The sequence below is a fragment of the Macrobrachium nipponense genome, chromosome 30 (genome assembly GCF_015104395.2).
Source record: "Macrobrachium nipponense isolate FS-2020 chromosome 30, ASM1510439v2, whole genome shotgun sequence".
In the NCBI taxonomy this organism is placed as follows: domain Eukaryota; kingdom Metazoa; phylum Arthropoda; class Malacostraca; order Decapoda; family Palaemonidae; genus Macrobrachium; species Macrobrachium nipponense.
The window spans coordinates 54346906-54361368 of record NC_087218.1 but is presented as its reverse complement, the minus strand read 5'-3'; the positions used below and the strand labels follow the sequence as shown (position 1 = coordinate 54361368).

The 14463-nt window shown below is 39.0% G+C and overlaps 1 protein-coding gene across 3 annotated transcripts in view; it reads right to left on the bottom strand.

Annotated features, from left to right (window-relative positions):
* Nucleotides 1-11483, bottom strand: part of LOC135202522 (alpha-1D adrenergic receptor-like) — a 350947-nt gene extending 339464 nt beyond the window's left edge. For 2 of the 3 annotated variants that reach the window (XM_064231974.1, XM_064231975.1), the window contains exon 1: nt 10320-11483. In XM_064231974.1, coding sequence (XP_064088044.1) covers nt 10320-10806 — 487 coding nt within the window. In that variant the 5' untranslated portion in view covers nt 10807-11483. The remainder of the gene's footprint in view (nt 1-10319) is intronic. The other variant, XM_064231976.1, reaches the window with a different exon arrangement.
* Nucleotides 11484-14463: the final 2980 nt, after the last annotated feature.

Below are 14463 nucleotides of genomic sequence, written 5' to 3'. Positions count from 1 at the left end.
GCCAAGACCATACCGATCACGCCACTGAGGAGCTCACTACCGTTCTTTCTGTAAGAAAGGAAGTTAGGCTACAGACCTCTAACTCGCTTACAAAGAGGCGACGGAGATGTGATAACCTCTGTATTTCCCGACTTGGTCTTGTTATGATTCACACAAATAATCAAAAGAAAAAACAAGCACTACCCAGGAGGTCAGTGGCGGGTTCAATGCCATTTAAAACTTCTTCTGCATCAGATGAGTAAGAATCTTAACCAATTCTTAACAATGTCAGTTGATGAACCAACGCTTGAATAGTGAAATCTGGCCATGTACCGACCTCGGTCCAACGTTTTTATGTCTTTACTACGACCCATTTACTGGGCTACAGATTCTGAAACACTGGAGCTCGACTGTCAAGTCTACATGCGATATTATTAACATAATATTCTGGCGTATTGGGGGCCAACCCTTTCCCCTGTCAGGTGGGGCACTAATATATCGTATGCAGGCACTCGAAAAGTTATGTATAGATTAGTTTTACCACACCACTGAGCTGATTAACAGCTCTCCTAGGGTTGGCCCGAAGGATTCGATTTTTTTACGTGGCTGGGAACCAACTGGTCACCTAACAACGGGACCTACAGCTTATTATGGGATCCGAACCACATTATATCGAGAAATGAATTTCTATCACCAGAAATAAATTCCTCTTGATACCGCGTTGGCCAAGCCGATAATCGAACTTCGAACCACCGGATTGGTAGCCGATCGCGAAAACCACTCGTCCAACGAGGAACTACGCAGGCACTCAAGAGTTAATGGTTTAGCCCACATATTATTCATATTGCTGCATTTGTGGGGGATGGGGGCAGGGGTAAAAGTTTTCAAGGAGTTCTCAGATTCAGAAGTAAATTCCTCTACAATGAATAAAGTCTGAAGAGAATGCAAGAGCTGGACAGATATGATTTCAGTGGTTTACTTTGTAAGCGGGTGTGGTTTTCCACCCAGAATTTTGCAACCTACTCTTGTACTTCCCTACTGACATTCGTAGTTTCCGAAACTGGCAATGACAGGGTAAAATCCGGGATTACCAAAGGTTGCGACAGAAAACAGGGTAGCACTAGGGAAGTGGCGACATCGACTGGCCTAATGAGGTCAGTCGTGTACGCGTAATTAGGCCTATATACTGGGGATGTCCTAATTAAGGACTTCATTTGTACACGAACTTATAAACTTTCTATTTCAATATTTTTGTTTCCTCTCCCTTTTAAGGTGAAACCTTAAGGCCCCCACACACTGAACGATTGTCGTTATCGACCCACACACACACACACACACACCACACACACTAATTCAGACAGCATGGACGATCTCCGCACCGATTTCAGTCTGAACAAAGATTTTGTCTCGAGAAGACATGGCATCATCTCTCATGAACGACCTTTGTATGACAGACTTCAGTCGCAAGCCACCAGCAACCTGGTCGTGACAGATTCCCGCCGAGATCGTTCAGACACGAAGCTCCGCCCACTTATGCATTCAGACAAGCCATACACAGGGTTTTTGCGAACGGTACAGACAGTCGTTCAGACAATCGTTCGGTGTATGGGGGGGGCCTTAACTCTGAAAGCGCGCGCGCGCCCGTGTGTGTGTGTGTGTTTACACGTTCTTTCGTATAACTTCCATACGCGTTCGGGTCGCGTACTCTTTTTTCCAACGCTAATAAAAGTCAAGCTGCCTTCTCCTTTCTCAGACACGACATGCAAATGCCCTCCCATGACCATTATATAGGATCCCGGCAGGATCCAGGTCTGCAAAGGAAGCGCCGACGAGGCGCCCTGGAACGGCCCATTCCAGCGGTCCTAGGACTACACTGATGACCTCCTCCTCCTCCTAAAAAAAAAAAAAAAAAAAAAAAAAAAAAAAATCCTCGATAGGATACTTTCCTGATGGCGGACTCAAACATGCGAATTCCTTCCTTTATTTTTTTAAGAGACGTCCTAAAGAGTTAACGTAAATACGACAGAGAGAGAGAGAGAGAGAGAGGTCTGGGAGAAAAAGTGGACAAGTTTAATACATTAGATTACAAAGAGAGAAAAAAACTAACAGCCGGAGAGAAGAATATAAGACTTTTCCACAATGGAGAGAGAGAGAGAGAGAGAACTTCAGCCTGAGACAAGCTCAACTTTAAATTTATTCGCAATCCAAAAATGGTGCTTATGAACTTACTTGTTGGTAAATAAAAACCGAGATGCCGAGTACCATCTTGGTACAACAAACAGCCATTATAATTGATTGATTTATTTATGCTTTTGGCGTCGTAACGAGCAAGGACATCGACGGCAATAATTATTTTGTTTAAAAAAATCAACTTACTATATACATATATAAGCCAGAAAAATCTCTAGAAATCCTAAAGAAACCTTTTTAAGTACATACTTAAAACTATGACAGCAAAAAAAAAAATTTTTTTACGTAGGTAAAAGATAAGGGAAAAAAATTGCCTTATTTGAAACTAACTTTAGTGCAGATTAAAGCCTCCCTTCATGTGCTACGTAATATCTTACAATCCTTTACGTAATATCTTACAATCCTTAATATAATCGCACCATGAGCATAAACATTCTCAAATACAATAGGCTTATAGGCCTAAAGTTCGAGCATTCTTCTCTGTTAAGTGTCAAAAGCTCTCACTTTTCTATTTGACATAAAACAGGAAACCTTAGCCGACACTTAACAAATCTATAATATACAATAGGTCTACAGGCCTACAGTTTCGAGCATTCTTTTATGTTGAGTATATATCCAAAGTCCTCACTTTTCTATTTGACAACAAATTAAAAAAAAAAAAACTTAAGTGTCCAAAGTCCTCACTTTTCTATTTGACAACAAATTCAAAAAAAAATTTAACAGTGTCCAAAGTACTCACTTTTCTATTTGACAAAAAAAAATTTAGCAATGTCCAAAGTCCTCACTTTTATTTGACAAAAAAAAAAAAAAAAAAAAACTTGACAGTGTCCAAAATCCTCCCTTTTCTATTTGACAAAAAAACTTCACTGTCCAAATTCCTCACTTTTATTTGACAAAAAAAATTAAACTTAAGTGTCCAAAGTCCTCACTTTTCTCTTTGACAACAAATAAAAATAAACAACAGATACAGAATAAACCGTTTCGTTATGCAGATGGCACGAACAAAACGCTACAAACTGAACATACAACGGCAGTAAAACGAATGATCAGACGCGGCGGTGACGCATACTAATGCTGGCTTAGTAAGAATAACTCATAATAAATAAATAAATAAATAAATAAATAAAACTGAATAAAGACTCCGCTCTTTATATTTCAATTCCAAAAAATAACATTTCCCTCATCATGAAGGCGTAATTAACTGCTTTCCGTTTCAAAATGCGAAGTCCCTTTCGTGTTCTCGAAAGAATTATTGTTTGACGCAAGCGTAACTGAGTTAACTCCAATGTAAAGACTACAGATTCAGTTGCTGTCATGGATGATGAATATTTTTCATTTGAATTACTTCGTCAACACCAAAAGGAACTGCACTGTGGTTAAACCAGCCATCAAGCAATGTAAGTAAATGGACTACTTTAAAAAAAACATACACACACGCACGCACGCACATACACACAAACGACTGGCAGCCTCTAAAAGGATAAACTTGGAAGACGCTGATGATTCAGATATCCGATCAGCGGAAGAAAGAATAAATTGATTTTATAATAGATTCACATCAATCGTGCATCTGATGTCTAGGCCAGTCCCTTACGACGCTCCTCATTGGCTGATGATAAGCCAATCAGAGGGCTGGAAACTCGCAGTCTCTCTCGAGAGTTCACATAGGTAAGATCTATGTTCCACCTCTCATGAGGGATACGTCTTTCAAAAGTATCCCTCAGGAGAGGTATAACATACATCCTGCCTATGTGAATTCTCGATAGAGACTGAGAGTTTCCAGCTCTGTGATTGGCAGGTATTCAGACATATCTGTGGTAATCGCAGACATTCAGGGGCATATCTGAAGTAGTTACACACATTCAGAAGCATATCTGAAGTAGTTACAGCTATTCAGAATCATTTTTAAAGTAATTACAGATATTCATGAGCTTATATTTTGTAGTAATTACACTAATATTCAGAAATATTTGCCACAGCTGAGTCTAAGCAGCATTGCAAATCTAATTTCATAAAAAAAAAGTAAACTTCGGCGCAATCGAGCTTTCTGTACAGCGTATAATCAAGGCCACCGAAAGTTGATCTATCTTTTGGAGGTCTATGCATAACGCTGTATGAGACGCGGCCCATGAAACTCTCAGCCGGCCGTGGTGGCCTGTGCTGTTGCGTTGCCAGAAGCACGGGTTATAATTTTGGCTATTTTAAACTTATATTATATATATAGATATATAATACTTATAGATATATAATATTATCCTATATATATATATAACTACGAAGGCTAGAGAGCTGCAATTTGGTATGTTTGATGATTGGAGGGTGGATGATCAACATACCAATTTTCAGCCCTCTAGACTCTATAGATTTTAAGATCTGAGGACGGACAGTGAAAAGTGCGGACGGGGACAAAGCCGGCAGGATAATTTTCTTTTACATAAGAAAAAAAAAACTAGGCCGAGTCTTCGGTTGTCCAAAGATAATACAAACTAATTTGAGAGAACCTACTAATATGTTAAGTACCTCCGAAATCTCTGATTGTTAAATAAAACAAATATATTAAGGAAAGCTTCAAGGTCATTTTTCCTTCGAAAAATCACCCGTCAAAACTTTTTTTTTTTTTTTGCCACGGAAAAGCGTTCCTAAAGTGCTTGGTCAGGTTAAAATTACGAGGGAAACCAGCGTCAGCAAAGACATCCCCGAAATGAATGTGAACGTATGTCAAACAAAGGTCATTCAGTTCTATGTTCTATGAAATCAGAAAAATTGCCTCACTGCTTATCATGAGACTCTTCCTCCTCATTAACGAATAGCAGTGTAGTAAGCGTTGAAGCAACAGAGAGGATACAGCTTTTGCACCAACTTCCTGGTTGCATTCGTCAGCAAGCGTCTATGCTACTTGCTGACAGCCCTGTTTTCTACCAAACCTCTTCCGGTCGGAAGGCGCCTAAGTAAATCCACTGTAGTTTTTAACGAATGTTTCTTTATATTGCTCACATTTATCCTTCTGTCGTAATTATTCTTATTGAGTAAATCGACCTTTTAGTTAAATGTCAAACATTTGGCCAATAATGTTTCTCTTTTTCTCCTCTAATCAGAGGTTTTGTACTGTATGATTTAATGACAAGTTGATAATTTCAGCAAATCCTTTTTATCCCTCTTTATATCAACTCATAATGGCAGTACGAACATGTGGGTGGTCCAGGGTTTAGTCTAACAGCTATAGTTTTTTTTTTTTTTTTTTTTTGCTGATAGGTAAGATGGGTGAAAGAAGAGTGAGGGTAGTTAGCTAGCTAACCTTGGTAGGGAATAGTTTATAAAGTTAAGTATTAGTAAGAGTAAGGTAAAGTGTGGTTTATCCACGATTATATTTGGGTAAGGGTACAATTTTCTAGCTAATATTAACATAATACAATAATGATTATACATTATATGACATGGTGAATTGTACAGATTACATATTTTGAATTTTATTACATAATATAATCATATTTAATAAAGTTCCAATTTTCTAACTCTAAACTTAATTTTTATTATCATAATGATTTTGCATCGTATCTACATATTAAATTCTACAAATTACTTTTTCACAAGACATTTCTTAATTAATAGTATAATGGTCGAGGTTCATCGCGATGAATATATGAAGATACTCTTCTCCACCATCCGTGGTCTTTGTTGTTTGGGTCAAGGTTTCTCTCTTCTGCTTCTGATTCTTCTACTAATTCACTATTGTATTGAACTAGTTTACTCCATATATTGGTTGCCAGTCTGTATAATCTCTGATTAATTGGTTCTACTTTGTATTTTTTATGTATTTGTTCTATATTCAGATCGTCATCTTCTTGATTGTTTCTCACTGCAGACCCTAGAATCTTATTTTGGAATTTTTGTAATGCACTTATATTGGAAGTCGATGCTAAGCACGTGGGTATTGGTGGATATTCCATTATTGGTCTGATTAGGCTTTTGTAGAAATGGATTTTGATAGATGTGTTCATATTCCTAAACCTTTTCAGCTTTGTATTTTGTGTTCTTGCTATCCTTAGCCTTTCTCTCACATGTCTTGATATTCCCCTTTGTCCGAATTGCATTCCTAGTATTCTTGTACTTTTAGTAAAATTCATTGGTTGTTGGTCTAACAATATTTGTGCAGGTTTGTATGCAGATACCGATACTAGTTGGAATTTGGATTTATTTGTCTTTATCTTCCACTTCTTTTCAAATTGATTTATTCTTTCAATTTGGTTCATTATTTTCTGTGCTACTTGTCTTTTCAAATTTGGGTCCCTTCTCCTAGTACGTTTTTCTGGGTGTATGACTATTTGAGTTATATCATCTGCAAAGCAGACATCAGTACAGTACTCTGGTGGTGGAGTCATATCTGATGTATATAATATGAATAATGTTGGACTGAGTACAGATCCTTGTGGGACTCCACTTAATAACGGGAATGGATTCCCTATGTAATTTAGTGACTTGATTGCTGCTGTTCGATCTTTGATGAAGTTGCATAGTATTTTCTCAAAAATGCCTGGAAGGTTGAGATGTAATATTTTGTACTGAAGTCCTTGTATCCATACTTTGTCAAATGCCATTGTTATATCGCTACATACTAGGTTGCATAGGTATCTACTTCTTTGTGACAGTGCAATGCTCTCATATATTGTTGCTATTGCAATCTGGGTTCCTCTTCCTTTTCTAAATCCATATTGACTTTTATTGTGTAGCTGATTACCTTCTAGGAACAACACAAGTCTGTTGTTTATTATTTTTTCAAATATTTTGCCAGGTATTTCTAGTAGTGATATTGGTCTAAAATTCTCTACCTGGCACGTATCTTTTCCTGGTTTGGGTATCAAAATCATTATTGCATTCTTGAATATAATTGGAAAATATCCCATTGAGAGAGCCCAATTGTATATTTCTCTCAATTTATCAAGTGCAACATCTGGTAAATTTTGAATTATGACCTTGTTAATTCCACTTCTTCCTGGTGCCTTGTGTTTAAAATTTTTAATTATTATTTTGATTTCCCATGATTCTATTTTCCTTGTTAGAGGGAAGTCTTCATTGAGTCTGTTTATGTCGGCTGCATGATGCGGATTCGTTCTGTGTCTACGTTGTTCAATGAATTCATTGACTATTGTCTCATGTTGGTTGTTGAAATTTTGGTTATCCTCCTGCGTTATCTGGAATATTTCTTGCCAGTAGGTCTTGTGCAGTACTTCTTTCTCTTGGTCATCATATATTTTCTCATTCCTATGCTTTATGTATGGCCATGTATTAGTTTTGCTTCCCATCAGTCTTGCAACGGAGTTCCAAAAATGTTTTGGGTTATTGTCTGTATTTGTGTATTTTTTATTAAGTCTTCCCAATTTTGATGATATAATCTTGAGTTTTCTTGTACATATCTTCTCATCAATGTGTTGTTCCAAACTGTTATAAGTACTGTGTTTTGGATGTTGTTGTAGTGCCATTGTATCAATTTTAACTTATCACTACTAATAGGGTGTGGAAGTGTTGTGTATTTAGTTATGGGTATATGATTTTTTGTAGCTTCCTCTATATTTTTATACCATTCTTCACAGCTATAGTAGATTCACATCAACCGTCCATTTGAAGTCTAGGCCAGTCCTTACGACGCTCCTGACTGGCTGTAGATTAGCCAATCACGGGGCTGGAAACTCTCAGCCAATCAGGAGCGTCGTAAGGGACTGGCCTAGACATCAAATGCACGGTTGATGTGAATCTACTATAGCTGGAAGGGGGTTTACCGCGCTCTGGAAAGGAGCCAAATACGTAGTATTTGTAAGAAAACAAAAACCTACCGGTCATTTCCATTAACCAGGAAACAATTGCTCTAATTAAACGGAAGGAAGCCCTAAATTGACCCAACGGTTTCATTAAACGTAAATGTTCGTCTCTCCTTGCAATGTATGGCTTAATACTAAGTTTAAGGTTTTATTTCAGGGCTAACAAAACAAATTTACTAAGCTAGGAAAAGGCACAGACAACCAATCAGTTGTTCATTGTAGTTATTTTTTTTTAAGATTATGCCTATTGCATGTAACACGTTAAAGATAAACCCACATCAAAATTAAATGTAAATGTAGACCTACGTTAGTTTGAGATGAACCCATTAGACTTATAACTAGAGAAGGCGCTGTATTGATCATGTTGGTAAAAGCATAAAGATGAAATTCACTTTAGACCTATAGTTACAGTTAGTTTGAAAAACAACCATATATGCCTATAACTGTCAAAAGTTCAAGAAAGAATTAATATACCTTATAGATAGTGTAACTTCAAATTCAGGAAACTTATATAAACGATAACATCAGCTAGACACTTAAAAAATAAGTATTTAATTGTAAATATTTTCGAGCCGCTTAAACCGCGAATAGAAAACGGAAATGGGCATATCCAGCTCACGATAAAAATATAAGTTGTTGCATTTCGTTTGAATTTTTCCTGTTTTCGTTGGCTAACCTCGCCTATATCATCCTTATCCTAATGATAAACTCCTTTACAAAGAGTGAAATTACAAAATGGTCCCGTAAATGAAACTAATGTTTAGCGTACCCAGAACCAGTTCCTTCACTTAAGCCATATATACCCCAAAGTTCTTTGCTTGCAAGAAGAGACCTTCTGTCTCTCTACTCTGCTACTGAGGTAGAGTAGACAGCGGTAGAATTGGTAGAGAAGTAGAATATAATAGACAGAAATAGAATAGATATTGTGGTAGAAGAGAAAACAAAGGGGACTACCTTGGCTTGTTATCTACGCGTCATCGTATGGTAAATGTAAAGTAGACAGCCGCACGAAGATATCGTTTATTGATATAATTTGTCGACCACACAATGTAGAAATGGGTGTACGTAAGACTTTGATCCCGAGGGGCTAGTACTAAACACGGCGTCCCAAGGAGCTTCCGTCATGCTTAGTACTAGCATCTCGAGTAGGTGACGCGTACATAACAGTCCTGAGTAGCACAAAACCTTTTCAAGTAGAATATGTCCCAAACAAAGAATAGGCTACCCACACGAGTGTCTGCTTGCCTTTCCTCGGCAGTCATGAAAGCAAGGTCTACTGGCACAAAAGTACAAAATATTGGGCGATTTCGTATTGGACCATGGTTTAACAGAGTACACCGTACACATGCATACATACTACATCAATACACAAATAATAGTAATATCAATACATAATATAGTATACATTTATATATATATACATATATATATATATATATATATATATATAATATATATATGTGTGTGTGTGTGTGTGTGTGTGTGTGTGTGTATATATATATATTATATATATATATATATATATATATATATATATATATATATGCATAAATGTACGTGTAGACACAGCATGTGCACCAGCTCGCTGCAGCTTACGCGCAGATAAATCTAATATTGTTAATAAACGTTAATATTCTTAGTTTGAAATGTCATATGCACCATTTTATTACACACACACACACACACACACACACACACACACATATATATATATATATATATATATATATATATATATATATATATATATATTCCTAATGCATATCATTTTGAACCCTGTATATAAGTCCACTGTTTCTGAAGTTACAACACTCGTTGCAACCTATTACAATCAACTATCATACAAATGTATGAACAGATAATTAAAACGTTACATAAAAACTTAAGGCCTAGTAAAACCACTCAAAAAATTTCTTATGCTTATTAAAAAAACATTAAAAAACATATACATATTACTAATCAAAAGACTGGAAAATCGTTTCTTACTTACGTCAAGAAAAAGAGTTAGGCCTATTCAAAAATACCGTAAAAGAAACAACTAGGCCTACACAAAAACAAAGCAAAGAAAATAGTTAGGAATATTATGCTTATGCCTAATAAAGACTCAAGAAACACGTGCGCACAGTCTTCATAGTGTTAAGACCATTTTTATACTCAATTAAGACAGCAAAAAAATACAACATTTGGGTCTATAAGAATATGGTTTAAAAATGCCCAGGTCTTATCAAGAAGGCCAAGCTAGGGCTTGAATTGTTTACATAAAGAATGGAGAGAGAGAGAGAGAGAGAGAGAGAGAGAGAGAGAGAGAGAGAGAGAGAGATTGATCTTGGTACTCACGTCTGGCAATTTTGGCGGTCATGACCCTGGAGTATCGCAGAGGGTACAGGATGGCCCAGTACCTGTCGACGCTGACGGCAACCAGGCAGAAGATGGAGACGGTGCACAGCATCAACAGGAGGGAGAGCATCGGAGGGCACATGTAAGAGTTGTGGGGGATGCCCACCGACGTCAGGATGGCGAAGGGTATCCCGGGCATCCCCACGAGCAAGTCGGCCAGGGCCAACGACACGATGTAGTAGTTGGTAAGGCGACGAAGTCGGCGCTCTTTCACGAAGACGACGATCGTCAGGGCGTTGCCGATGACCGCCATCACCGCCACCAGGACTTCGCACACCGTGTAGGGCAGGTTCAGGGAAGCTACGATGTCGTCCTCCTCCCCCATGGCGCCGCCGCTTGAGTTTCGGATATCGGCGACGGCGGATGACGCCGACGAAGGCGACGATGCCAATAGGCCGCTCGAGTGAGTGCCGGTCGCGTTCATCATCGTCGTCTGTGAGCGACAGCAAGACGCCCGAAGACTCAAAGACTCCTTTTAATTTGTAGGCAAATGAACTGTCGTTATTTCTGTTCACTTATCACAAACGCCACTTAACCAACTTACTTTTTCTTCCCTCTAGCAACGACAGAGACGACCAGAGCGACGACATTACCACCACAGAACCACAACGACGTCGTGCACTCTTTTCAACAACAGCAGGAGATGCGGAGGAGGAGGAGGAGGCGCCATTCGTGGCACGCCCGGGAGCGCCTTGTATTAATGCTACAACTGCTGACGAGGGGCAGCAGGAGGAAGAGGTGGAGGAGACGACGTGCCCAACGGCACCAGCCCTCCTCCATGGCTCGAGGTTGAACGTCGACGACGACGACGGAGACGCAGAAGACAGCCACGAAGGACGCTTTGACAGGTCGAGAGAGGAAACGTCCGATAACGACTCGACAAAAAAAAAAAAAAAAAAAAAAAAAAAAACATCCACCAACACTAATGCTGCTGCTTCTCCTTCACCAACACACGGTATCCTCCTCTCGCCCTCACCACCACCACCACCACATCACATCACGTCACTTAAGCGACTGCTGCTGCTGTTGCTGCTGCTGACTGCCAGGCTGACAGACTGTGACTGGCTGACTGAGTCTTTAACTGACCTTCGCTAACAACAACCTGTTCGCGCGCTTCTCACACCACCCACTCACCCTCCCTCCTAAACCCCCACCCCCCCTCTTACTCCGCCGCCTGCCGGAGATACGATAACCCAAAGGGTCACACTCGCACATCGAAATCATGCGGGCACCGCCGCCGCCGCTGCCATACATATGATGCCCTCATGGACGACGTTATTCGAATTATCTTCGGGAATATTCAGCACATCCGCCTTCTTCTTTTGTTTACGCCATACGGACGCGTCATGCACGGCGACTCGTGCTGAATACCACCGGCACGTCGATCGGGTAATGGAGAGAATGTTGCCATAACCGTATTTGTGAATTATTTACTGGGTACTACTACTATAATGTGACCTTTCTATTCAATACTTTTATGCCTAGAGTTTTACTTTATATATATAGTAATAAAATACTGTTTATTATACAATGAATGGTAGTCGGAATCAACTATACAGCGTTCATAGTAAGGCTGGATCATTGATGGAGCGTCTTGTGCTGAAACTTACTAAACTTTAACTATTCTATAATTAAGTGGCAAACGATGAACCCAGTATACCATCAGCATAGACCAACTACAATCAATTAACAAGCAGGCGCTTGAATTAATTCCCCAAATTAATTCCTGTTGTTTTATGCATAGATTCTTAGCATTGATTTAAATTATAATTACAAACTTATTTAATGATTATTTATCTCGGCTGTGTTTTGTTCGCTTAAGAATGAACTTTTTCTCGCGGAGAACTTTCAAACCTGTTTTTACATCACAGATGGAAAGCTTTGGATAATCCCAACTGGAATGCCACTTCATCTGCTCTCGGGTACGATGATGCCCACTAGATTGGGATCTTAGTAGCAAGACTGCACCTAGGAGACCTACTTTTGGACTGCTGCTTGGAGCTGAGTCTAAGGTGACTTGTCCTGATCGGTCGAGGTCTCCTGGTCATCACCTGATATAATATTCTATTTTTTCTCTAAGTTCTATAAACTGTATTAATCAATGTAAATATTCATAAATTTAACCAACATAAAAATCCCTAAGGCCTACAGATTATCACAAAATGGACATTGCTGTTGAAATTAATAGACATGTTTTTTTTGTTTTTTTTAGTTTATACAAAGTCAAAATAGGTCTTTCTCCTTGCAATAAACTTATCCATCCCAGCGGATGGATAAGTTTATTGCTATTTATTTACATAAATATTTACCTCGAATCCTATGGCACAAAATTTGACATCCATAGCTTTAACCATAGCAACCCGGAAGTCTGAATGCCATAGGCCTAGACCAGCTCTTAGAAAGTTCTTTAATTCTGCCAACACAGATTAATGACACTTCCAGATGTTGATGTCATCTGCATTGCTGCCAGTCGGGTCCAGAAAGTAATGGACAAACTTTCTCTCCATTTGTTAGCGTCAGGAAAAGTACCTATCTTCGACAATAAGATGGCTCCTCATTTTCGCCACCAATACTAGCGTTCGTTTTACGTTGACTGACTGAGCTGGCCTTATGCCACGACGAGTTCTAGGTCTAGGGGCAATCAGTAATTTATTTAGGTTAAGCATCCACCCCCTGAAGGGAAGGGCGCTAAGGAAAAGGCCTCTCGATCATCCAAACGAAATCACCGTAGTGCATACGTTCGGTCCTCGTAGACAACGCTGTCATGAATATCAGTACGGAGAACTGGCTGCATAAGCAAATAGGCTTCCCCCAATTGCAATGCCCGGCATTGCCTAAGGCTCTCCATTCGCCACTGCGGCTCTCTCTCTCTCTCTCTTCTTTGGTGACAGAAAGCCTAGGTATCTTGTAATCTCACAAATTCTCCTCCGAAAATGTCTAACCAGAAAGTGCCAGAGAGAGAGAGAGAGAGAGAGGGAGAAGTGACTTCTACGACCTTCTAAGAGGTGGCTCTTCAAAACCGGTAAGGCGAGCTTTCATTACTCACCTCACAGGTAGAGAAGCACAGTATTATGCCCCTCGGAGTCTCCTTTCATTCGCATTCCTTGCATGGCCGTCCGTCGAAGGCATATTATGCGTGAGGGGGCTTGCACCTCACCTCGGTTTGGATGTGAGTCTATTGTTCCTTCCCTTAGCACCGCTGCGTCTCTCTCTCTCTCTCTTCTCTCTCTCTCTCTCTCTCTCTCTCTCCTCGGCGGTGACTATGCTAGATAAATTATGTGTTAATCTGTCAACTCTCTCTCCTCTCTCTCTCTCTCTCTCTCTTGTTTTCGTAGAGAATGAACTTTCACTCTCCTTCAGTCACATAATGAAGAGGGAACACTATAATGCATAGCTTTATATATATATATATATATATATATATATATATATATATATATATATATATATATATATATAGTATATATATATATATACCTATAATCCGGAATTCACATATTTTCATATATGTTAACCGAAGGGGAATTTTTTAGTCGATAAAAAATTCGTGTGCTCCTGGACACGAACCATAGAACCAAGAATTCAGGAAGTGCAGTGAAGCGCCCTAAACCACAGAGCTATCGATATGTATATATATATATATATATATATATATATATATATATATATATATATTAATCTAACTCCTTAGCTTTCCAAATAGAACGTTATGTAAAAGAGAGGGAATATCGAGGAGTTACTGTAGCAAGTCTGGGTGGGAATAGGGCTTCCGAGATACTTGGCCTTATGCCATCACATGCTCTCTTTCCCTCGTTCCTGGAAACTCTATTGTGTCTCTTGACCTCAGTAGTGAATTGTGTATATTTCAGTGGGTCGGTGTCAGGGAAACGCCGTCTGAACCCACTGCTCCTAGGCCTACAGGGAAAGTAATAATAATAATAATACTTACCGTATTCAACAGGAAAATCAATCGATGCTTCTTAATGAAATCATTGGTCTACTGGTCTGCCATGGTCAATTTCTTTATTTGTATCTTCACCTCGTCCCAATCTGTTTGATAAGTCTCCAGATATCTGTTAAGAAA